Source organism: Ochlerotatus camptorhynchus, unplaced genomic scaffold (assembly GCF_037179485.1).
Source record: "Ochlerotatus camptorhynchus isolate MF236.1 unplaced genomic scaffold, CSIRO-AGI_Acam_v1.1 ptg000054l, whole genome shotgun sequence".
Classification (NCBI taxonomy): Eukaryota; Metazoa; Arthropoda; class Insecta; order Diptera; family Culicidae; genus Ochlerotatus; species Ochlerotatus camptorhynchus.
In genome coordinates, this window is record NW_027040544.1 from 266,138 (window position 1) to 293,308 (window position 27,171).

Sequence of the window (27,171 nt, forward strand, 5' to 3'; positions counted from 1 at the left end):
TTCCTAAACTTCAATGAAGTTCCACGAGTTTCTACAAGATTTTCGAAATTTCTTTGAAGTTCGCTAAATTTCTATAAAAATTTGCTGAAGTTCAGCACCGATGCTACCAACGCCAGGGAGCCAGCTCCCACACCTGGACCCTACCAATCGACCCATCAACACATGAACCGGGGACCAACACATTTACTAAGCGTGATCAGAAATTTTATGCCTCAGAAAATCCTGACGGCGCCTTTGGGGTGAGAGGCAGTCACGCTCTCCTTCAACAAACTTCTCTGCACTTCTACGAAGTTTACTGAAGCTGTACAAAATTCACTGAGCGTTCTCAAAGTTAGCTGAACTCCTATTTGTAGCACTTCTAAAAGATTACCATAATTTCAAAGTAGTTCCCTAACTTCCACGAAGTTGTCTAATGTTCTACGAAGTATCATGAAGATCTATGAAGTTCCTTGAAGTTCTATAACCTGAACATTAACGAAGCTCCCCGAAATTCTATGAAGTTCTCTGAAATGAGTTCCATGACGTGATGTTATGTTTGACAGCCAAGTTTCACAATAGTCTGTGAAGACCATGATGTATTTGTAAAAACTATTTTGCCGTGCTCTAGGATTAGATATGCTAATGGGTAAGTAGAATGCTTACATGTGAACGTAAGAAATGGTTAGGACATAACAGAGAGAGACAGCTATGGATGCCGAGATAGAAGTCGACGACAGATAGAAGTTCCTCCAGAAGGAGTAGGCATTTTACTTCCGCTAGCTTATCCAAGGAAGGACTCTAAATACTGCAAATGCTGTAAGTACTTCTAACCGTCTGAACAATGCATTGGTTTGTCGATCAACTATAAAAGATTGACATGATGGATTTTCGTATATGTACCATCTAGATACGTGATTACAAAATTTGATCAAAATGTTCACGGTTTGTTTCACTGCTAGGTCGTATTATTCGCGATTGCTTCTTGTACAACGATCATATACAAAAAGTGTTGTCTATGTGCAATACTTTTAATTTCAGTCACCTCTGGGGTACCCCAGGGTTCTCATTTAGCGACATGAAGCTCTTTATGGAAATAAGTAATTCCATACATTTCCATACACGAAGAACGCATAGAATCTGTCCAAAAACAATTCCTTTTATATGCTTTACGTAAATTGAATTGGACTGCATTTCCATTATCATCTTATTAAGCACGCTGCATGCTCATCAATATACGAACACTTAAGGAGCGCCGCCAATTTGCAATGCTTTTCTTTATCAACGACATTATTTCAATGCGCATAGATTCGGCAGAAATTCTCGCACAATTAAACTTTTACACACCTTGTTGATATCACGGAATTTATTTTTTGAAAAATCGTACAGAACAAACTATTCAAAAAATAGCCCAATCAATGGAATGATGCGTCTTTATCATTTGCATTGCGGAACTTTTGACATCACTATGTCCAAGCAGCAAGTAAAAACTAAGCTAAAACAGAATAGAATTAATGCATAGTATTAAGTAAACATTGTAATAATCATTGTATGTAGTCTACACTGGCTTGACGAAATGAAGTAAATATTGAAATACATAATAGATCAGAAAAAAAAAATGCCAAACGAAGGGAAGAGATATAGGGGAATTTACGTATTCTCGGCAACCTAAGCAGCGACCTTCTTTCTATAGCCTTTTTCTCTATGGAACGCACACATATGCAGTATTGGTTCATTTACAATCTTTTGCTGCCAGCTGCTCTAACAATTTCAGTCGAAAGAATTGTCAAAAACTGTTTTGAAACGCTTTTACAAAGCTCCAATCTTCTCTAGTGAGAGCGAGTATTGTCGGCAACCAGTTTTTCTTCGGCAACCGTTCCATTTGAACTACATGTAAATCTGCTGTTCTATTATCGGCAACTCGAAATCAGCTACAATTTGTAGTGCGTGTGTTTCATTTCAAGAAAACCCTGCTAGATTGCTTTTTCTCAGTGGTAAAAATATAGTCAAATTGAAGCTGAAAGCATAAAGAATCGTTTGCATGCATTCAGCGAAGTGTTTTCGTAAGAAAATCCAGTGAAATGAGTGTTTCAATTTGGGTTGCGGAAAATAGTCTGTCATGCCGAAGCCGTCATTTCCCCTATTTCATAGGACGCGAAATTTCCAGATTCAAATCCTACTACAGATATTCAAGGAATAATTTAAAGAATTAAAAGTGTCTTAAATTAAGAATCCCGAGATGTAAGAGATCCCAGGATTTATAAATTTATATACCCGGGATTCGGGAATCCCGGGAAATGTCGAAATCCCGGGATTTTCCCACCCAATAATGTATTTGATAAATTTAAACTTCTTCCATAGTAATCCTCACATAAACTTCAAACCATTTGCGCGACCTATGAACCTTCATCGAACTTTACCATTTTTTGCACAGCGTCATATTTTGGGGTCATAACCTGACCTATAAGATTTCAAATACTTTTGTTTTTAAATCAAACCCCCTAGCCTGCACTTCCCTTTGCAGCATAGTTGTCCCATTCGTTAAAACTGCAAGCTAAGAAGAACACAAAATTTCTCAATGGGCTCTTTTGGATGGGACAATATAGTTTTTGTATTTTTCGCGACATTTTCTGAACAAAGTAGTAAATTTGTCATATACATTGTAAAATGATGCTTCTTGTCAATCGGTTCCAATGTATAACTCATTTTCGACAAAAAATGACAATGGGCATGTTATGCCGCACAGGGCAGTACATAGCAGTCACAAAAATTTCATCCTTTTCCGTCCAGTTTGCTTTTCGGCTGAACATCGATCCAATCATTTTGATCATCTCACCATAGATCATGCAGTAATTTGCATCCAGAGCAATAAATCTTGCAATAGAAATTATCAGCCAATTCCAACCGCCCATTATCAACGCTTGTCAGCAGCACCAAAAGGGATGAAGTCGCATGCGCACCATGCTGGTGATGGATGAGTAATCCCACGACGCTGAAATAAATCAGACCGGAGAGTTGCGCTGCGTACCATCGCACAGTGGGGCGACTCCATACAAAGTCTGGCCAAGCAAATAATTCTCCAAATTATGAAAAAACATTATGATTATTGCGTAATTTTGGGGCACTGAATCCAAATATGTATGTCATAAGTTTTGCATTATAACTGGTATTTTTTACGTTATAAACGATTTTGTATGTTTTTTTATGTTAAATTTTTTATACGTTGTAACTGTGAAAGATGGTCATGAAACAAGTCATACAATGAAGATTTTTATTTTTAAACAATGCTTAGAAAACATAATTTTTTATTATTTGCTTAAAATATCCCTAACAATAAAGTTATTATAAAAAACAGCACAAATTAAAAATCACAATTGGTCAAATTTGTATTTTCCTTCTACTTAAACTTCTTCCTCATCATCAGCATCATCATATTCTTCTTCTTTTTTCTTCTTCTTCTGCTTCTTCATCATTATCATCATCGTCATCATCATCATCGTCAGCATCATCGTCAGCATCATCGTCATCATCATCATCATCATCATCATCTTCTGGTACCATTTCGCTTGAGTCAGTTTTTGTCTTCATCAGAAATGTAACTTCCGCTGGTAGACTTTTAAAATTATGTTTTTCCTTCTCATAATAAGAGTTAACCATTGCATTCCTAGTTGAACACTCAGTCGGTTAACAACGTCCCGGTCTCAGTCGCGCGGCATCTAATTTTTTTCGGTGTTTTTTCCGCCCGAGCGGTTTTTTCACCCCCCCATTGGGTGCCCCAAGTGACCAGTGTGCAACAGAGGAAGTGGAATTCCATGGGCCGAGCCCCTTGGAGTTGCCATCCAGCTTTAATCCACCCGGTAATCCATCCGGTCGTCAAGCCATTTTTTCATCATCGTGCCGACCCACCAACACCAATCATCACCACCAGCAGCAGCAAACGGACCATCTAGCTGCAACGGCTGATAGGTTGTTTACAACCGGCATAAGTATTAGACAATACATTTTGCAAGTCCATTGCCTCCCTATTGTAGTTTAATTTTGCCTCGTGGCGCGTGACTCTGTCTCTCACCCCTGGTAGGGGAGTATGGGTCATAGTGAGACAACTTTTTGCAAGTAGATATAAGTTTTTTTTTTGTTTCGATTTTTTTTTTTCTTTTTGATTTGTTCGTACGTCGGGCAAAAAATTTAATTACTAGTAATTAAAATTAATTAATTAGTGAAGGTTTTTTTTTTTTTTTTTTCCTTAAGTGGTTGCGCACCGCTTTTGCGCAACACTTATGGCATCTTCCGATGCCTACGTTACGCGAACCAGATACTATGAACCGTCTTCGAAAGGACCATGGGTTGTCTTTTTTCGGCCCAAAAATAAACCTTTGAAAACTCTCGACATAACGAGAGATTTGCTGCGTAAGTATCCGGGAATCTTGGTACACAAAGAAAGATTCAACAAACTGCGTGTAGAAGCACCGACTTATGATGTGGCAAATAAAATTGCTGATCACGAGTTGTTTAGTGTTGAGTACAACATCTACATCCCTTCTCGAGATGTGGAGATAGAAGGCGTGGTCTCCGACGCGAGTCTGACTGTCGAGGACTTGAAACATGCCTCGGGAACTTTTAAAAACTCGACATTCGCTACCGCGCTAGTGAAGATACTGGATGTAAGGCAACTGCATTCAGCATCTTTGCTAGACGGTAAAAAAGTTTATAAACATTCAGACTCGTTCCGGGTGACTTTCGCAGGATCAGTTCTCCCAAACTTTGTTAAAATTGATGGTGCTTTTTTTCCGGTGCGGTTGTTTGTACAGAGGGTATATAATTGTACCAACTGCAAAAGGCTGGGACACTCGGCCAGCCATTGCGGCAACAAAACTCGTTGTGGCAAATGTGGTGAAAACCACAAAGAGGATTCTTGCCACAAAGAATCAGTAAAATGCGCTTACTGTGGCGAGAATCCTCACCCCTTGCAGGAGTGCCCGATGTACAAACAGCACTCCGATAAAGTGCAGCGTTCAATCTCTGGACGCTCCAAGCAGACATATGCTCAAATGTTGAAGGCTGCATCAGCCGTCCAAGATGCAAACCAATTTTCGGTTTTGTCAGTTGAAGAATCGGACTCTGACTCATCCGATGAAGGTGATTCTACGGTGGTACACGCACCTTCAAAAATAGACGGTTCCTCAAAAAGAAAATGCCCCTCCCCGAAAGTGCGCCGTAAGAAAACTAAAGTCACCTCCAGACGATTGCCAAATTCCCAGGGTAACGGGGATGAAAAAACAAAACCGAAGGCTCCTGTTGATCCAATCCCTGGATGCAGCAAGAATTTTCCGCCATTGCCCAACAAAGATAAAAAAAATAAAAAAGCTGCTCCTCAAACTTCTCAAAAGAAATCCAAGTCCGAACGAGGTTTGCTAGCTTTTTCGGACATTGTGGAATTCATATTAAACATGTTCAACATACAAGACCCTCTAAGAAGCTTAGTTTCTGCCTTGCTTCCAACGTTAGAATCATATCTTAAGCAATTGACTGTTTCATGGCCCCTCCTTGCATCAATCATATCTTTCGATGGATAATTCGTCGAACGAGGTTGAAGATATGATCACTGTGCTACAGTGGAACTGCCGTAGTCTAGTGCCTAAACTAGACTCGTTCAAATTTTTACTTCACAATTCTGATTGTGATATATTTGCTCTCTGTGAAACATGGCTTTCTTCCGATAAAGAACTCAACTTCCACGATTTTAACATTATACGCCTGGATAGAGACGATTCTTATGGAGGAGTACTTTTAGGGATCAAAAAGTGCTACCCTTTCTACAAAATTTCCCTTCCTGCTCTATCCGGCGTCGAAATCGTTGCTTGCCAAATAAATGTGAAGAACAAAGATCTTTGCATAGCTTCAGTATACGTTCCACCAAGAACCTCCATTAGCCGTAGCCAACTCTGGAATCTAGTTTCGATTCTTCCATCCCCAGTATTAATTCTGGGTGATATGAACTCCCATGGTACTGGGTGGGGCGATCTATATGACGACAATAGAGCGGCTATTTTTTACGATTTATGTGACGATTTCAATTTGACTATTTTGAACACTGGTGAAGCGACACGTATAGCAAAACCTCCGGCTCGAGAAAGCCGACTCGACCTATCTTTGTGTTCAAGATCGCTATCATTGGATTGTCAGTGGAAGGTTATCAATGATCCCCATGGTAGCGATCATTTGCCAATCATCATTTCAATAAAGTGTGGCCCTCACTCTGCAGAACCATCTCGGGTTCCATTTGATCTTACAAGGAACATCGACTGGCAGAAATATGCAACGGCGGTGACAATCGGTGTCGAATCAATAGATGCGCTTCCACCATTGGAAGAATATCGATTCCTAGCCGATTTGATTTATAAAAGCTCTCTGGAAGCACAAAAAAGAAAAGTTCCAAGTGCACCCTTTAAAAGGAGACCAGCCACACCTGGTTGGGACGAAGAATGCACAAAATTGTATGTAGAAAAATCTGATGCTTTCAAAGCTTTTCGTAGACACAAAACCTCCACTTACTTCGAGGAATATTCAAAGCTTGAGACAAAGCTGAAACAATTAATCAAAGCAAAAAAACGCGGTTATTGGCGCAATTTCGTCGAGGGACTCTCACGAGAAACCTCAATGAACACCTTGTGGAGGGTGGCTCGGAACATGCGTAACCGCTCATCTTTCAATGAGAGTGAAGAATACTCCAACCGATGGATATTCGATTTCGCTAAAAAGGTCTGTCCGGACTCAGTTCCAGCACAAAATATTCTTCGAGAAGCGTCTCCTAGCGACGGCTCTCTGGATAGACCATTCTCAATGCTGGATTTCTCTATGGCTCTTCTTTCATCGAATAACTCCTCACCGGGAAGCGATATGATTAAATTCAATCTTCTGAAAAATCTCCCAGATATTGCTAAAAGACGCTTGCTAGATTTATTCAATTCCTTGCTAGAAAACAACATTGTACCGCCTGAATGGAGACAGGTCAAAGTAATAGCCATTAAAAAACCTGGCAAATCAGCGTCTGACCATAACTCATACCGTCCGATTGCTATGCTTTCGTGCATTAGGAAATTGTTGGAGAAAATGATCCTTCGGAGACTCGATCACTGGGTCGAATCAAATAACTTGCTATCAAATACACAATTTGGGTTCCGCAAGAGCAAAGGAACAAACGATTGTCTAGCGCTGCTTTCCACAGATATTCAACTGGCCTTTGCGCACAAGGAGCAATTGGCTTCAGTATTCTTGGACATTAAGGGGGCTTTTGATTCAGTTTCCATTGAAATTCTGTCAGACAATCTGCACAGATGTGGACTTTCTGGAATTTTAAATAATTTCTTGTACAATTTGTTGTCAGAAAAGCAAATGAACTTTTCTCTTGGAAAACTGACAACTTCCAGAATTAGTTACATGGGCCTGCCCCAAGGCTCATGTCTCAGCCCTCTTCTTTATAACTTTTATGTCAAAGATATCGACAACTGTTTGGCAGAACAATGCACGCTAAGACAACTTGCAGATGACGGTGTGGTTTCCGTAAGAGGTCCACATGCCGTGGACTTGCAAGGACCATTGCAAAATTCCTTAGATAACTTGTCTTCTTGGGCTATGAATCTAGGGATCGAATTCTCGCCGCAGAAAACTGAACTGGTAGTGTTTACTCGAAAGCGGTACCCAGCCCAAATGCATCTTAATCTTTTGGGCAGAAACATTACTCAATCATTGTCTTTCAAGTACCTTGGGGTCTGGTTTGATTCAAAGTGCACTTGGAATGCCCATATTACGTATTTGAAGCAAAAATGTCAGCAGAGGATCAACTTTCTCCGTTCAATTTGCGGCACATGGTGGGGTGCTCATCCGGGAGACCTCATAACGCTTTATAAAACAACTATTCTCTCTGTTCTAGAGTACGGCTCTTTCTGCTTTCTCTCGGCAAGAAAAAGTCACCTAATAAAATTGGAACGAATTCAATATCGTTGTCTGCGTATTGCTCTTGGCTGTATGCACTCAACGCATAACATGAGTCTCGAGGTTCTGGCAGGAGTAACACCCCTCCAGAACCGTTTCTGGGAGCTCTCTCTCAGAATACTAATCAAATGCGGAGTGACGAACACACTTATAATTGCTAATTTTGAAGAAATTCTTGGGTTGAACACACAATCTCGATTTATGAGAATCTACCACCACTACATATCATCAGATATGTGTCTTCCTTGTTATACTCCAGACCGTGTTCACTTCACCAATCGCAGTTCCTCAATTGAATATGATCTGACCATGAAACAAGCAACTCATGGGATTCCCGATCAACTTCGACCTATTATTATCCCACGTATTTTTACTGAAAAGTACCAACAAGTCAATTGCATGAAAAGATATTTTACAGACGGGTCCCGTCTCAATGGATCCACTGGCTTCGGTGTCTTCAATGAAAACTCTAGCGCCTTCCGCAAACTTCAGGAACCTTGTTCCGTTTTTGTTGCTGAGCTGGCAGCAATCAACTTCGCATTGGGGATGATTTCCAATATGCCCACAGACCATTACTTCATCTTCTCGGATAGTCTCAGTTCGATTGAGGCTATTCGGTCGATGAAACAAGGTAGGCACTCATCTTATTTCCTTTCAAAGGTAAGGGAGCAGATGTGTGTGCTGGTCGAAAGATCATATATGATTACCTTTGTATGGGTCCCCTCACATTGCTCAATCCCAGGCAATGAGAAGGCGGACTCTCTCGCAAAGGTGGGCGCGCAGGAAGGCGAATTGTATGACAGGCAAATTTCACACGATGAATTTTACCATTTAGTGCGTCAGAGTACCTTTTCGAGTTGGCAAACCGATTGGGACACTGGAAATCTTGGACGGTGGTTACATTCAATTATTCCTAATGTTTCTTCGAGAGCGTGGTTTAAAGGCTTGGGCTTAAGTCGTGACTTCATTCGCGTGATGAGTAGACTTATGTCCAACCACTACTCGCTAGATGCTCATCTCAATAGAATAAACCTCGTGGACAGCAACATCTGTCGGTGTGGAAACGGTTACGATGACATCGAACACGCAGTTTGGCAATGTACGGATAATGACGCCGCCAGAGAGCGACTTTTGAATACCCTCGAGGCCCAAGGAAGACAACCCTATGTTCCTATCAGAGACGTGTTGGCAACCCGTGATCTCTGCTATATGCAGTCCGTTTATGTTTTTCTTCAAATGTCTAGTATAAGAATTTAATTCCTTTTGTCTTTTGTCTCTCTTTATTAGTTTTTGTTTGTCTTGTCCCCCCGTCTCGATGAGTCTCATCGTCGCCCACTGGTCACCCACCATAGCCGGTCGAACTCCGGACGAAGCTAGAACAGCACTACCGTTCATACTGGCGACAACGCTCTGATGAGACAACAAAACCCTACCCCAAGCTCCTCCCCTGATCCTATCCTTCGAAAATGTACCCTTCTAACCTCGAGTAAGCCGCGAGTAATCGGCCCAACTCCTACTAGACATAGAATTAAGTGAATTTTGTTACACACAGTGAACAATGAATTATCGGCTCCGTAAAGCTAACGCGATTGAGCCTCCCAAATAAACGAACTAGATAAAAAAAAAAGAGTTAACCATTGGATCCGTGGTGATAAGAAGGCGATTAATAATATCCCGATTTGTGTTTTCACGCTTCTCCTTCCGAGTGAAATGCTTTATAGTGTTTTTAATGACTTTGTTACATTTTTCTTGAGCCTCCTCCGTCATTCTTCCAATCGGCAATATCACCGCCTGAACAATGCTATGCCCATGAATCAACATTCTGTGCATCGACGACGGCGTGTAAAACCACGCGTACAACTCTACGTAGCGCTTTGCGGTATCAACACAGTAAATTTTGAATTTAGCTGGGTCTATTTGCTGGGAACAAGAAATTGCAATAAGAATGTTCCGAAGTCTTGTAATCAACTCCAAATCTACTCCTGAGATTTAGGAACTGACTTTAGGATTGGCAAAAAATCTACGAGCTGTATTGCCGTCATTGCTGTTGCCAAATCCTCCTGGCTTCGGTTTGTCGACAATCAGACCCATTTTGCTCTTGAAGCTTGCCTGAATTATTTGCTTGTTCGCCTCGAACTGCGTTTCAAATCCAGATTTTCTCCAGCGTTTGAAACTCAGACGATACGCAATGTGGATCATGCACTCAAAGCAGCGTATCCAACCGTGCAGCGAAGAGATTCCGTAGTTTAGGTAGTCTTCATTTACCTCCAAGGTTTGGCATTTTTCATATATCATTGAATTCCGAAATCTTTGCCTTACAAGCATAACACCGTTGGGCAGAACTTGTATTGGTTAAAGTATTGACACTTTTTCCGTCGATCATTGTGAGGAAAAGCGAAAACGAAACGACTAACTTCGGTTTGAATCACTTCATCAGGTTCTGCACAAAATTGTAAATGAAGCGATCTACACCAATATGATGATCCTGGTCGATCATTATCCCATATAATGTCCTCTATGTTCCAATCATCTAGCAACCGCAATGGAACAAATGATGAAAAAAAAATTGGAATATCTATTTACATCGATTTGGAATTTTTGCTTGTACTCTGTGAGTCCCGAAGCACCATCACAACCCCACTTGGCAATCAAAGTCAAATGCTCCTCCTTACCATGTTGCAATCGGGGTTCAATAGTACTTTCTAGCAGCAGTAACCTTTCAGCGGTTTTATTTAGAATAGCCTGGAGATCAATGCAAAAAATGCGTTTTGCGGAGGATAACATTCCTTTTTGGCTCTTTGTACTTGGTAGTACGGTGGGTACCTGAAATAATAAAACCATTGTAGTTTACATACAAACTCCTAACTTTAAACTTAATACCTGTCTTTTACTGGTTCCCTAATAATGTTGTAACTATATCTCGTCAGTTTTGCTATCACTAAAATGGACAACGCCTTCTCAGGTGTGATTTGAGTGGTTTGGTTGATGAGATCAATAGCCTGTTTAATTAAATTTGCTGCTTTTTAATTGTGGTCGGCACGCAAACTCATTTCCACAGCAAAGCTTAACTGATTTGACGAATATTTTGCTCTAATTTCCTCAGTACGGCGCCGCTTCGATCGATCACTGCATTCTTCAAAAGATTTTTCAGATTTTCCTAGCCGCCAAGGTGCATCAGATGGTGGTATTGCAAATTCCTCTAACTAATCTGAATGGTCCTTCTCAAAGCGGTCGCGCTTCCGTTGGGATTTTAGAAATTTCCTGTTGAATGCCTTTCAAAACATCTCAAACTCTTTTTTCGCATTCGAAGGAAAGCATTTTTCCGCGGCTGCTTTCATCTTTTCTAGCGATTCTTGATGTTTCATCGTTTCGTAAATCTGTTTTCTTTTTTGTCCGTTTCGTTTAGATTAAACAAGAACTGAGGTTCCTTGAGTCCATTCGTTAGTAACATGTTTAACGAAAATTATTGTATTTGCACTATTTTTTTAGTCTTTTGACCGAACATCGATATTTTGATTTGGGGTTACTTTGATAATGCTCGATGAATATAAAAAAACATGCGTGAATGTCAAACAAGTTAGTTCAAGAAATATGAAACTTTGAATGAGTATATAATCAGAAAAATTATAACCAATAAGAAGACAACATTGAGTTTGTGATGGCCTTATTGGAAAAACATTTCATAAGTGATAGTTTGAGTGCTTTTTCAAACAGGCGCAATGAGCAATCAACCAATCTGCTGATCGTGATTCTAATTTAAAATTGTAGAATGCCACCTGAGTACAAACACTTTTTTTTTTCATTTCGCACTATCAGCATCCTGCGCAAGTCTGCGCAAGATCAGGTTATGCTCATTTGAAACCTTACATTTTAAACTACCTTTTACAACTGGTGTCAACCATGGCAAACCCTGGCTTCATAACTTTTAAGCTTCATTTATATGGAAAAATCACTATTTTTTTAATCAAATAAAGATTTAGACCTACTTTAATAAGATTCTACAAAATTTAATGAAACAAATTTGTTATGCATTGTTTTTAAAACAACTTTCTCTCAGACGTCACCATAATCCAAACTACCGTTAAACCTCCAGTTGATTGAGTAATAATGCCGTTTTTTTTCGAAAAAATGCGAAAAAGGTTCAAGGTGACCAACTTCAAAAAGGCATAAAATATTCAAATTTTCTCGTATTGCGTTCAAACTTTGGATTTGAACGTATTGATCCGTATACGTATATAATGATAGAAAAAAATAGGATGGAGGAAGAAATGCAAATTTTTCAATTTTGTCTAATGGCCAGCCATTCCCCACTGTGCATCGGTCGGCATCGCGCCGTATAAAACGTTCATTTCACCCATATCGTATGCTCAGTTTAACCGTGAAATTTGCCAGTGCCAGACGCTTGTCGTGTAGGATTCTACGCGAAATATTAATATTCAAAACATCTTAATCACTCGGTCGCTGTTAAACGCGTTGTTGTGTGTTGTTTAATATGGAAGGTGCTGGTTTATCACCGTGGATGATGTGGCCGCAAGCAAACAGTGAGTGTCATTAAGTGGCTTGTTATAATATTGGAATTCTGAGCGGTGTTTGCTTTATTATTTAACTTCTAGCGACCGATGGCGAGGACGAGCCATTAGGGATAAATGGTTTCAATCCGTGTCTGGAAGAAAATGGGGAGGCTCACCGGACGAGTCGGTTTGAATTGATGAATAGACACAAGATGGATACCGGAAATCCTGTGTTGGTGGTGAGGCGAGGTCAACCATTTCAGCTGAAGATGTACTGCGATAGACCTTTCGATGAGGATCGGGATGTGATTTCGTTCATGTTAGCAGTGGAACCGATGAATGAAGAAAGGGTGAGCCATGGTCATGGTACCGTAGTGCATTTACCTTTGGATAAGGGTGATGGTGTGGACGAAGACGAATCAGATTGGAAGGCCTTTCTAGAATCTGTTGAGGATAATGTACTCACGATAAACATCAGGGCATCGGCAAAGGCTTCGGTGTCCAAATGGAGCATGTCAATCGATACCAAATTGATTGAATCGGATCAAGTAATCAACGCGAACGTCTCAGTTGCATTTTATTTGCTGTTCAATCCTTGGTGCGAAAATGATTACGTATATCTGGAAGGTTTGTAGAAAGGGTACACTTTGATTCTTTGAAAATGACTTGAATGCTTTTCTAGACGAAAAACTCCGTGAGGAGTACGTTCTTAGCGATACAACAATGATTTGGCGTGGTTGCAATCGTAGTTTCCATCCAACCATCTGGAAGTTGGGACAATTCGAGCAAGATATTCTGGACTGTAGTTTTCTGCTGTTGTCCAAAGTTGGACGTGTTAGTGCAACATACCGTGGTAATCCGATTCGTGTGGCGCGTGCTCTCTCGGCAGCTGTGAATAGTAACGACGACAATGGAGCGTTGTTGGGACAATGGGGTAAGGAGTTTCCGAATGGTACACCACCTACCTCATGGGTTGGATCGGTTGATATCCTACAACAGTACTTCAAATCGGAAACATCCGTGAGATACGGACAGTGTTGGGTGTTTGCGGGGGTTCTAACTACAAGTAAGTTAATGCTTCATTAGAATTATTATTTTCCTACGTACTAATTAGCCTTTTATTGCAGTCTCGCGAGCTCTCGGCATTCCCTGTCGCGTAGTGTCCAATTTTAATTCTGCCCACGATTCCGAGGCATCGTTAACGATTGACTACTACCTTGGCGAGACCAATAATCACCTAAGCGAATTTAGTTCGGACTCTACGTGGAATTTCCACGTATGGAACGAAATGTGGATGCAAAGACCAGACCTTGGGGAGAGATCCGACGAGCTGTACGATGGATGGCAGGTGGTTGACGCGACTCCACAGGAGCTGTCTGATGGAATGTTCAAGCTGGGACCGGCACCGGTAAAGGCAGTTAAACGTGGAGATGTCAACGTGCATTACGATTGTGATTTTGTGTTCGCTGAGGTTAATGCCGATGAGATTTTGTGGAGATATAGAGGTCCAGGTCAACCACTGAAGTTAGTGAAGAAAGATCCTACGAAAATTGGACAATTCATCAGCACCAAAGCTGTGGGAGCCTTTGAGCGTGAAGACATCACTGAATCGTACAAATTCGAGGAAAGATCTTGTGACGAGAGAATTACAATGATGAAAGCACTGAAGCAAGCCACCAGTCCTTTGGCGAGAATTTACACGAACGAAGAATTTCATGACATTGATTTCGATGTGGAAATCCGAAATGACGTAAAAATCGGAGAACCCTTCACAATCATCCTGAACATAAACAATAACTCTGACAGTGAAACTTACCCAATCGACGGAACGGTACACGTGGATACCGTTCTCTATACGGGAAAGATGAGGACACCTTTGAAAGCGATTCCATTCGAGGTGGAAATGGAACCAAATTCAACCAGTTCGGTAGAATTACATGTTGAGTTTGAAGAATACTACAGCAACGTTATGGATCAGGACTACTTCAAGATTATGTGGTCAGCCAGTGTCCGTGGAACTAACTACGAATATTTTGCCCAAGAAGACTATCGAGTGCGTAAGCCGGACATTAAAATCAATCTGGACAACGAACCTACCATGGGAGCTCCTCTTTACATTACGGCTACACTGGAGAACCCTATGCCCATTCCACTATCAAGCGGGGTATTCAGGTTTGAATGTTCTGGTGTGTGGCAGCCGGTTGAAATCCCTTACGACTACATCGATGCCGAGCAGACGGCAATCGTTAAATTCCGTATGACGCCTCATTTGTCTGGAAGTGCACAGATCGCGGCCAAATTCAACGCCACCGAGCTGAACGACGTGGACGGTTTCATATCATTCGAAGTTAGTGACAACGTTGAAGACAACCCAAGTACCATTGCAGATTTTATCGCGCTTTTATAGCATTCTACAAGTCTAAATCATGGTCTACAGAACCCTCATAAAACCAGAATTGTTACTTGGGAACGCCGGTCGCTCACTGAAAAATACTCTTGTTTTCGCTTAGATCTAGCTACATGTATTATTTAACCATTCGTTTCGGTTTTTCCCCCAGTTGTGCGAATGTATACCTCAATAAAGCAAAAATCGATGACGTCATTTCTATTTTTCGTTTCTGTCACTCTTTCATTGTACGTTGATGACCCTTGAGGGGCCGGTCCGGCCGAGCGTAATTATGACGCAAACAGTGACGACGCCAAAAAATGGAATGCGTGATGACATGAATCATGTTTCTGTTCACGAGACTCGACTCGGTTTGATGAATGCTTGTTTTGGATCAGATGAACGTCGCCTGCGGCGATTCATTCAAACAATATCGCAGCATCCATCGTACCGACATTCTGTGAGAGAGATCGCTCGTCTCTCATTCGACCCACGTGCACGTGGTTGCTTTGCTCAGAATGCTCGCTCTTATTATACTCAAATCACCGTTCATTCATAAAGATGCAAAAACTGTGAGCCCGTTAAACAAAAGGGTGGGCTGCCAATGGTGATGCAGCGCTAATCCAAGTGGAGTTGGGGTATCGTTTCATCTCCATCACACGGCCACCGATCGCGTTACCGCGAGATGAGATCGGAAATTGTATAAGAAAATGCGGCGAGATCAGCTTGGTCGTCAGTTGAAGTTCTCGTCGCGTTCGGGCAGGTTGAAAGTCACGATTTTTTTTAGCTTCTTACGCCCTTGTTAAGTGTAGTGTTTAATTATTCCAGTAGCAACAACGACAAAATGAGCTACTTGTATGACTACATGGAACGGATGCTGCCGACATCCTGGAGGAGGAAGCGGTTTCGACGACCACTGATGATTTGGTCACCACCGGAATGTAATTGTCAACTGGTTTATTTTGCTTATCATCAAATATTTGATTGAACCGATTGTGATTACATCATGTGTGAGATATTTTGCTAGATGGGGTTTAGTTGTAATTTTCTCCGTGAGTTTTGCTAACGAAGATGTGAATGATTAACGATGTGATTGAGGGTTGAATTCCGAACGAAGAATGGAACTAGTGTGACGGATGGAGTGTTTTGTGTTGACGTAGGAGGTGTTCGAAGAATGTGTTCAATAAACAACGGAGAAGTGTGTGCCTTCAGTGATCGAGGCACTTCCCACCTGCGCGGATGACGGGATTGTTTAGAATGCAATATGAATACCGATTTGAATAAGTCAATATGGTGGTGGACAGTGTTTTACTTGTTGTGTTTAGTTTTGGACAATGTGTGGTGAGGTTAGTGCTAAAGTGCAGGATAGCGTAATCGCGTAATTTTAGCACCAAGAGATGCAGGTTTAACAATTAAATTTTCTGCATTAACCGCAATTTGTAGTTTACATACGATTATATGTTACCTATCGGAACTCTGATCTTGCAATTGTAAACAAGTGATGATGCAAGATATTTTATTAGGTTTCATATGGGTGCTTAAATGTCTACTTATTTTCTGCTTTTTTATCAAAAGCTTTTGTGATATTAGTTTTGAAAACTGTACGGTTAGTGGATGACGCTGTGGGATTAATCATGACAATTTCGCCAAGTTCACAAACGGAGAATTAGATTTTAAGTTCACAAACATGATTTTTTTTAAAGTATGGGATCGAGATCTGATATTTTTCTAGTCCATTAAAATTAAAGTATTAAAATTTAAAACTATTTTCTATGTTTCAGAATATTCATTTTATTTTCGATGAATGTAACTAAAGCCGAATCGGTCCTTTGATCAAAAACCGCTATGCTGAATGTTGGCTTGATAGAAATTAAATTTAGAATATGTTTTAGAAATTTTGGACTGAATTTAAGGTTGCAGTTATTGCAAATTTTTGAGAACTTTCATGATTCTGAGGCTTTGAAATATTGTCATGATTTTGGGACTTTGAAAATATTTCCGCTACCTAAAACTTGGATTTTTTTTTCGAAATTCCGGACATAGAAAAGGTTTCAAATTCCGAAAGAGGAATGTTTCTTAGATTAGAAACAAGAAAAGTGCTTTTCGAGATTTTGGGGCAAATATTTTCGAGATATTCTTCTTCTTTTGGCTTTATTACATCCCTACTTGGACTTTATGTTGACTCTCAACTTAGATTTCTTTGAACGCTTCCACAGTTTTTCATTGAGAACTTTCTAAGCCTATACCATTTTTGCAATTGTATGCCTATTTTGTGGCAGCAGTGCTGATAAAAATCGTTCCTTCTACACTCAACTTAGCTGAAAATGAAGACAACCTCAACAGATAGACCAACTACCTGCATACATTTTAATTTTGACATAAAAAGATTCTCTTGTTCATGGCAACCTCTGAGTATCGAATTCAACATTAAATTTTGTTTTTGTTCATTCGTAGCTGGATGTTCATTATCGCCGGTGTTGTTGTCAATATTAATATTCGTCTGCATCTTGGACAGGATTTTGAGGATCAAATGCAAAATGATTATTTTCATTTTACACAAATATAGCGCTGTAGAACTTGTTGTGTTGGTTTTTACACACAGAACGATGAAAAATTATTGCCTTATGCTGAATTGATGATAATATCAGAGTCTTAGGCTCTGGGGTGGACAATGTTCAAAATAATCATTTTGCCCAAAATGAATTTGATTATTTTGCTTTTGTGGATTGCTTCTGATTTTGACAATTTTGGGTTGAATAATCAAGCACTAGTGAATATCATCAAACGCGTATTCGTTGATATATAATCAGCTCATTTGTTCGTTTCGCTCGTACATCACAGCGAAGATATTCAAAATGAACGCAATTCATCTACACTGGGTTGAAGCGCTAATGGTAAAAACCGACACTGGTGGTAAGTACAATCATACTCTATGTCCAGCGAAGTCAAACAAATTTTCAACTTTCATAATTCCTAGACCGGACCAGGAATCGAACTTAGCCGCCTCCTGCATGGTTATATGATTTATAGCTGTGCCTTTACCCACTGAAGCCCCAATATATTTTAGATATCTTGATATTGAAGAAATGAAATTGGGTTGTTAGCGGAATGCTAAATAAAACAGCAAAAAAGGTTATCTTCCATTTAATTCCACTTAATTAATTTTGGTATCCATGACAGATACGTATTTCGACTACAATGTGCAGTCTTCATCAGTGTCATTCCCACTAAAGAACTTATCAAAATCTAACCCCCTTAAGTACTCATCCCCTAGGTAAAAAAGTCAAGATCATAGGTATAAAAATGAAACTACAATGTGTTGAATCGGAACCTACCTAACTAATAAAAACCAAAGATTTAAGTAAGCTAAAGGAGAAAAATCTATAAAACTCTCTAATAAGGAAGGTTCCGATTCAACACATTGTAGTTTCATTTTTATACCTATGATCTTGACTTTTTTTACCTAGGGGATGAGTACTCCTCTCCTTGACGCCGTCGAAAATATTAAATTCTCCTTAAGATTCTTTTGGAATTGAATCAACTTCAGATACAGATCCCTTTAGAACTCTTTTAAAACTTCTTTTGCAATTAATGACAGAACTCCTAAGAAGTTCTTATCAGTATTGTTTTGTTACTCTTGTCAGAATTTATTTGGAGTTGTGGAGTTTTGGATATTGTTTGGAATTATCCTCCGAATTCTTTTTGATTCTCTAAAATTCTCCTGGACATTTCCTCAGAATTGCCATGTAACTCCACTTTTAAATTGCCCAAGTATTTCCTGAAGATTTCCTCACAAAACCTTTCAATTTCTTTTCAGAATTACTTTCAAGTCTCCTTGGAATGCCGTAAGAATACTATCCGGAATTTCCTAGGAATTCTCTTTGGAATAACCTTTGGATTATTCAAATTCAACTTTTCAAAATTCAACTAGATTGAGTATGGCAGCTTTCGGATAATTTTCATGATTCTGTAGCTCGGGAAACTTCTTAAGTCTTAATGAGGCCTTGAAAATCTTTCAAGATATCCAACTTCAAAATATTAACCTAATTTTAGAGCTCATAAAATATGTTACAGTTTAAGTTAGTAATTGTGAGAATCTTCCTTTTCCTGGTTATGAGCAGAAAGCTCATGTCTTTCCGGGTCTTAATCCGCTCCAACTTTTTTGTTGTAAGTTATCATAACCACCAAGTCATTGCCAATGCATATTTTTTTGAATAATTACATGCCGATCATCATCCTATATGAAGTATTTGAAGCAAAAGATCACCATCGATCGCATTTCCTCTATAATCTGCGAATGCTTTCCGTAAACAAATTGCATTAAAAATAGTACTGCGTTCTGACCTGGCACCGCAGTAAACAACGGGTCATCATCGGAAACTGTGCTTCAAACGCCAAAATTACATGGTCTTTCTGCCAGTTTACCACAAACTACACGCTGCTTCGCTAATCGACATTTTCAAACCAGCGGCGATGCGTTCCGTGTGTAGATCAGATCAGCTAATAGTGGGTTCTATTTCTCGCTGCAGACCCAAATATGAGTAATAGGTGGTTGATTTGAATGCGATCAACGGCACATGGCCGGCCCCGCCATGAGCTCGCTCTGGGAGCGTTCCGTGGGAGTTGGATATTGTTTTGATTGCATGCCGCGTCTCCTCCCGTCAGTTGACCGCACGCGTTAGCTATGTGCACTGTTTGGAGGCGTGACGCGCATGTTTAAGCAAATTCAAAAGCGATGAGGAACTGTCGGTTCATTCTCGACCGTTTCTGGCATGTGGGTGCTATTTTTAAATATGGCTTTATCTTCACTTTTAGGAAAATTACTACTTAACAACTTGCCGCAACTGGAAGCACCTTTTTAGATGGATGCGACCTTGACCAGATTTGTTCAGTTCCTGTGCTTGGCATGGGTGAACGAGGATGTGTGTGGTCAGATCAATTTGATTGATTGGTTGAAGTTTGTTCGTTTTAATATAATTGTGATTCACTCATACAGCATAATCATCGTCAATTGGTTTCTGCAGAATGCGCCTAGTCAGAGAAATTGTTAGGAATCAATTCTCTTTGCCAAGATGCTTTACTCATTGAGATCTTCATACTGGAGAAACCCCCGGCACCGGACATACTTTAGCGCCACACGACTTCAGTGAGATGTTGAATCATGTCCAGTGATGCAGACCAGTTGGGTGATTTATTGTTATCAAGTGTTCTACTCAAAGTGTGACTGATGATTGATGTTTGAAAATGTCTTTTCAATTCAATTGAAAAGCATTTCTAGATGATTCAATGCTGCATTACCCCAGAAATCTTATCTGCAGGATTCATACCGCCAAACCAGATGATGATGACTTCATAACAATCAACCCATAATTGCACGCTGTCTGGTCCCCGCGTACGGGTGTTGTTGCTGTCACGAGACTGCATCGTCTGAAGGAATCGTGACTTATGATTAGAATCAATCATCTCATTCGGAAGCGTTGAATAGAACAGCTCCCCTGCTCGGAGCTATTGCATCCGCTTTGTTCTATCTCCCATACGTATCGATCGGTAGTGATGATTATTGTTATTACCGATATTCAACCGCAGGGTAATAAATCAACTGCTGATTAATCGTTCGGTTCACACCGATCAATTGTTTTCCAATTGTGATTGCTGTGAACTTTCTATCTCGTAAGAGAAAAGTATAGCAAGATGTTAGCGATGGGTATGATTAATTAGAAATTCCAGATATTGCGACGACACGGTGGATTTACTGATTCTTGTTCTTTATATGTTGGATTGCACAACTATGTTAATGAATTTAATCTACACACAATTTAATCTCGACTCCTGAATAGCAGTCCGAATGAGGTTTAATCAACATATCGTGCATCTTAGGTATGCATCTTTCTCTGTTGTATGCAAATCAAAACACTCTTGTCCACTTCTTAAAGAGCATGTAAGAGCACCTTGTTGCTGTTTCAAGCTCATTCAAAATGATTGCCCACCGACCACAGGCAATGAAAATGAGTGATCTTGAGCCGATTATCACAGATGTTTTCTTGAATTCAGTGGTTTGTTTTTGGTAAAGCCATGACTTTTGTTGTTTAGTGAATCATTTCTTGTAGAGTCCACAAATGGCCGCCACGTAGGCTTTACATGCACTTCCACTTCGAATTTTCAATTACACAAATCTCGGAAATCGGTGCTCCATTTCACCTGAAATTGCTACTTCATGTATGCTGCAGTGCAACAAACATGGAGTAACAATTTGAATGTTGCACATGTCGTAGCAGCTGATATTTGTGCACTTGATGTTTCGAAGTGGTTCCAAGAATAAGGATGTCACAGCGATTCACCTTAAAGCAATCAATGAGTACAGAACGAAATTCTCCTGATTTTTAACAATGAATCAAGTATGCCACGACAATATTGTGCATAATAAACGATACGGGAAGGCTTGGAAGTTATGTCAATTGCGAATAGCATTTCGAGAAAATGTTCTCAAAAATAGGATTATTATGAGTAATTTTTGAAATTTATATATCCTATTAGCCATACTGCTTTTTCACTCCACAGCTTTTTTAATTCAGCTTTTCAATAATCTCTTACCGCAACCTATAAATAGAGATCATACCTACTACGTAATGATGTAGTACTTTTTTTTTGACAAATTGACACGGGTGGTATTATTGCCGTTTCTTCATTGTGCATCGTTCAATGAAGATGGAGAGCATGACTGTGAGCTTGATTCAAATCAGATTTCTCGATAACTGGTAGCTCACCCACGCATGCTAACACTACCATCAGATAGGGAAAATTTTCCCCTACCATATAGTGGTGTTAGTAAGCGTGTGCGAGCTACCAGTTACGCCAAATCGACGATCAAATGCATTGTTTACAAAAGCTGATACGTCCCTTTGAAAAAGTTATCGAGATTTGTTAACACTCCGATGCCTCTGCATAACATACCCATTTCTTGATGAATTTCAAAAATTGTGGTACTTCTAGAATTTTAGGGTCTTTAGATTATATTGATTGTAAAAAGATTAAAAATAGGGTCGTCTACTTTATTGAAAAGCGAAAAGAGTCGTTACACTTTTTTTTAAAGGAGTGTTTATGGGTTTTGCAAGTGGCCTATGATACATAAATTAGATTAATGGGCACAAATGTTCATAATTAGCCAGAATACAGTCATGGTTCCTATATATGGATCCTGGAGACAACAGAACGGTCCTCCGGAAGATTCTGAACGTCCATAAAATTGGTCAATCCACGAAACTGATCCTAGAGCTCCGCGGTTTTTTTTTCGAGAACATTAGGAACTGTAATATAAAAAATAATTTGGGTTTATGACATAAACACGGACCCGGATGGCCATGGGAGCGTGCTAAGGAAGATCCGAAACATCTGAAAAAGTGGTCAATCCATGAAACTGATTCTAGAGCTCCGCGGTTTTTTTTTTCGAAAACACTAGTAACTGTGACTGTGATACAAGAAATAATTTAGGGTCGGATATACGAAATAATTTGGGGTCGTAACATAAACATGAACCCGAATGACAATGAAACCATCTTCCGGAAGATCCGTAAAAGTAATGCATCAATGATACTGATTCTAGAACTTCGTGGTTTTCTTGAGAACGCTTCGAACTGTGAATTTTTCGAAAAAAATCACTGTTTTTTCACAGTTTTGTGTATGAAACAATTTTACGGATGTTCCGGATCTTCCGAATGACGGTCCAATGGCCATTCATTCTTTCGAATGACGGACCCCAAAATCATTCTTATAACACAGATCCTAATATTTTTTTTAAATAAACTGCGGAGCTCTAGGAACAGTTTCCACTTTTAAGGATGTTCCAGATCTTCCAGAGGACGGTCTCATGCCAATCCAGGTCCATGTTTAGGTCCCGACCTAATTTTTTTCTTATTTCACAGTTCCAAGAGATTTAAAAAAAACTGCTGAGCTCTAGAATCAGTTTCATAGATAAACCAATTTTACCGATGCTCCGAATCTTCCGAAGGACGGTTCCATAGCCATCCGGGTCCGTGTTTATGACATGAACCCAAATTATTAATCACAGTTCCTCATGTTTTCGAAAAAAAACTGCGTAGTTCTAGGATCAGGGGTTTATGGATAAACCACTTTTACGGATATTCCGAATCTTCCGGAGGGCCGTTCCGTTATCTCCAGGTTCCATATATAGGAACCATGACTGTATTCTGGCTAATTATGAACATTTGTGCCCATTAATCTAAATTATGGATCTTAAGCCACTTACAAAACCCATAATCACACCTTAAAAAAACGTGTAACGACTCTTTTCGCTTTTGAAAAAAGTAGACGATCATATTTTCAATCTTTCTACCATTACAATAATTTAAATCTCTAGGAATTCTAGAGGTATCACAATTTTTGAAATTCATCAAGAAATGGCTAAGTTATTTCATTGCAAACTTGCTGTTACACGTTTTTCGCAGGCTTCGTAGTCGGCGTAAAGTATTTTACCCACCGTATTCAGAGTGTTAAAAAGTACACTGAAAGTATGCAGATGAATTGATGACTTCTAGGGGAAATGGCTGTAAAGATAGCCTATTGATCTAAATATTAAGCCTATCCTTAAAAATTTCTTTGAAACTGTTCTAGGATGTTTAATCTTAAATTAATGGAGTAAGAGATGAACTAGCCATACGGTTAAAAATCTCTATAATAAAGAAAAAAATAATGGAGATATGGGACCATTCTATGAGACTTTGAATTAAATGCAAGCATTACGACTGTGGAACTACAGTGTAAAGAATTTTGGGCGAATATAAAGAAAATTCTATGGATAGAAATTTTGTATTAAAAAAAATTAACGATCTTCTCGTATTTTCCGAACTATTCACGGAATTTCTTAAGAATCCTGAGGGCTTCAAAGGCAAATGTAAGAAGAACTTCATGTGAAATCTAAGGATAGCTTTCAATGTAATTCTAAGCACCACCTAATTACTGGTGAATTTTAAGAATAATGCCAAGGAAGTCCGGGAATGGTTTCCAAGTTAATTGGAAACGATAATTCAAAGCATTATTCGCGATGTTCTAGCTCGATGAGCTACATTTCGTTTTATACCAACCTGATTTGAGACCAACAGCGCAGAATGTAGTGTCAACATGTCCCGCCCACTACTCTCTTCTATCCTTGGCGACTTTCTGAATGTAGATGAATTTCAAGGGAATACTTGAAGCATTCCTAGGGAATTTTGAGGTGTGATTCAACGAGAGGTTGAAGCCTGATTTCATGGGAATTTAAGAAGAATAATGTAATAAAAAAAATGTTGAAAACTCTAGGTATATAATAAGGAGAAGTAGTGAAGAAAATATCAAAATAATGTTGGAATTTATTTATAATTCTAAAAAAATTGAAGTGTGCAGTCTAATATGAATTTCAAGACAGTTCTTCCAGGGCAATTCAGAGGAATATTCGATAATAGTAATTCTGAGGAGAGTTCATAAGAGAATTTCTCGAATTTTAGCAAAAATGTGAATCATTGCCCATAACAAACAATTACGTTTCATGCAAATCGGAGATGGTCGAGTTTTTCCGATTCGTCATTTGGCGTGAAACTGCTCCATTAGATCGTCACTTATGACCTAATTGCTGCACACTACGAAAAACTCATGTCAATTTCGGTGCTCTGTGACGGACAGGGCTTATTAGTTTACGTTTTATCCTTTTCGTCAAAGTTAAATGAACTTAGATAAAAATTCTACAAATGCAGATAAGTCTGTCAAGCATACAACCCGTAGTCGATGTGCAGAGCACCCAAAATTTAAATTTCTCGTATACATTACATACAAGGCAATGTGACATATATGTAGATAGGCTTAGTGGCATATTCATTGGGTGGATCGAGTCCGTACACTTCACCCCGTTATTATTTCCAAGAATCAATGAATGCAATTAGCGAAAACGTGCTCCGTGCAAGGTGGTACGGTTCGGTGAGTTTTAAGAGCAATTTGCATTGAATACTACTCAAACTGTCAACTGACTAATTCGATTGCTATGTATACGTGTGGGCGTTCTCTCATAGAATATTTAAAACTTCTATTCTCTGATTATTAGTCAGTCTGAAAGAGTCGTTGTTTATTTTACAGACGCCCCTTCTGCCGACGTGTTGACAATCAAGAAGGTAGATCTGTGCATCGAGGAGAATGGAAAGCTTCATCACACCAAGCGGTTCGAGCTGATGAATAGGGATGGCCTGAACGGACCATTGCCCCGTCTGGTGGTCCGGCGAGGTGAAGCCTTTCGACTGCGGGTGCACTGCGATCGACCGTTCGATCGAAGTCGCGATGCCATGAGTTTGATCTTCACGGTTGACGGCGATGAAAGGCCAACGCACGGTCACGGATCGCTGGTGGGGGTTGCCCTTCAGCAGTATCGGCATCTGATCGAGGATCCGCTGGAATGGGGAGCTGCCATCGATTTTATCAGTGGTGATGTGTTGGAGATTTTGGTCAAACCAGCGGCTACGGCTTCTGTGACCAAGTGGAAGCTGGACTTCGATACGAAACTGTTGAGCGAAGGATTCGGGAAAAGCTACTCAATGCCGCAGCCATTCTATTTGCTGTTCAATCCATGGTGCAAGGATGATCAGGTGTATTTAGAAGGTAATAAATATAATGGGTATCCAAAGCAAGAATTTCTCTGATCTTTATCAATCCGTTTGCAGAAAAACCACTTAGAGACGAATGTGTTATGAACGACACGACTTTGATATGGAGAGGTTCCTATAACCGACTGCGACCGTCGGTCTGGAAGTTTGGTCAATTTGAGAAGCACATTCTTGACTGTGCACTGCTATTGATTGACAAGGTTGGCAAAGTAAGTGCTACTCATCGAGGTGATCCGATTCGTGTTTGTAGGGCCATATCGGCCGCTGTGAATTCTCCGGATGACGATGGAGCGTTACTCGGAAACTGGAGTGGGGATTTCTCCGGTGGGACAGCTCCAACCAAGTGGGTAGGATCGGTGGAGATTATGCAGCAATACTACAAGAAGCAGAAACCAGTCAAGTTTGGACAGTGCTGGGTGTTTGCTGGAGTTGTTTCAACAAGTAAGTCGGTATGGCATTGGATTTGATGGATTTGATAAGTTTCCTTTTGTAGTTGCTAGAGCGATCGGTATTCCATCGCGAGTGATCACAAACTACTCATCGGCTCATGATACACAGGCCTCACTCACAGTGGACTATTTTGTGGATAAGAATGGTAAGATAATGGAAGAGTTAAACTCGGATTCCATCTGGAACTATCACGTGTGGAATGAAGTTTGGATGCAACGTCCTGATTTGGGTATCAGCTCGGATGGAGACTATGGAGGATGGCAGGCTATTGATGCTACTCCTCAGGAGATGTCGGATGGGATGTTCCGCTGTGGACCGGCCTCGGTGTTGGCAGTTAAACTGGGAGAGATTGCAAAGCCCTATGATAACAACTTCCTATTCGCGGAAGTCAACGCGGATAAGGTGTTTTGGAGGTATACGGGGCCTGCTCATCCACTGAAATTGATTAGAAAGGATATCCTAGGCATTGGCCATTTCATAAGTACCAAGGCCGTTGGAAATTGGGTACGCGAGGATATCACAAGTAGCTACAAGTTTGCCGAAAAAAGTCAAGAGGAACGCGATACCATGTTGAAAGCTCTGAAACAAACCAATAGTGCATTCAGCAGGTACTACTTGAACGAGGACTTCAATGAGATATATTTCAATTTCGAACTGCGAGATGACATCAAGATTGGGGAATCATTTTCAGTGGTTTGTAACTAACCTACTTTATCGGTTGTTCAAATAATCATTGCGTGTTTTATTTTTGCAGATTCTACAAGTAAAGAATCGATCCTCGGAATCGACTCACATCGTCAACGGTTCTCTGAACGTAGAAACTATTCTCTACACGGGAAAAGAGCGAGACATGGTCAAGACCGAAGCGTTCAGCATCGCTTTGATGCCAAGCTCAGAGGAGTTTGTCAGATTAGTGGTCACCTTCGATGAATATTTCAAGAAGCTACGAGATCAAGCTGCGTTCAACATTTCCTGTCTGGCTACCGTTGAGAAAACGGACTACGAATTCTTTGCGCAGGACGACTTCCGCGTTCGGAAACCTGACATCAAGATCAAACTGTCTGATACACCGGTTTCGCAAAGCCCAGTTGACGTGACCTTTTCCCTACTCAATCCGCTCCCGATTGCCCTCAGGAAGGGAATATTCCAGATTGAAGGATCGGGAATAGAGAAGCCATTGATTTTTAAGGTAAATCTAGTTTGTTTTTATTTTGAA

The 27,171-nt window shown here is 40.1% G+C and overlaps 2 protein-coding genes across 3 annotated transcripts in view; both read left to right on the forward strand.

Moving 5' to 3' along the window:
* The window catches only part of LOC135717265 (annulin-like), a 39,402-nt gene that overhangs the window by 11,854 nt on the left and 377 nt on the right, over window positions 1–27,171 (forward strand). Inside the window, exons 1-5 of one of the 2 annotated variants that reach the window (XM_065239260.1) lie at window positions 15,695–15,806; window positions 24,985–25,500; window positions 25,563–25,946; window positions 25,999–26,648; window positions 26,710–27,144. In XM_065239260.1, the coding sequence (XP_065095332.1) occupies window positions 15,710–15,806; window positions 24,985–25,500; window positions 25,563–25,946; window positions 25,999–26,648; window positions 26,710–27,144 (2,082 nt within the window). In that variant the 5' untranslated portion in view covers window positions 15,695–15,709. Of the gene's footprint in view, window positions 1–15,694; window positions 15,807–24,984; window positions 25,501–25,562; window positions 25,947–25,998; window positions 26,649–26,709; window positions 27,145–27,171 lie in introns of those variants that run through there. The other variant, XM_065239259.1, reaches the window with a different exon arrangement.
* LOC135717247 (annulin-like) lies at window positions 12,368–15,039 on the forward strand. Its single transcript, XM_065239240.1, has 5 exons — window positions 12,368–12,509; window positions 12,582–13,106; window positions 13,162–13,545; window positions 13,607–14,854; window positions 14,934–15,039. The coding sequence occupies exons 1-5, from the start codon at window positions 12,461–12,463 to the stop codon at window positions 14,987–14,989; spliced, it is 2,262 nt and encodes a 753-aa protein (XP_065095312.1). The 5' UTR covers window positions 12,368–12,460; the 3' UTR covers window positions 14,990–15,039.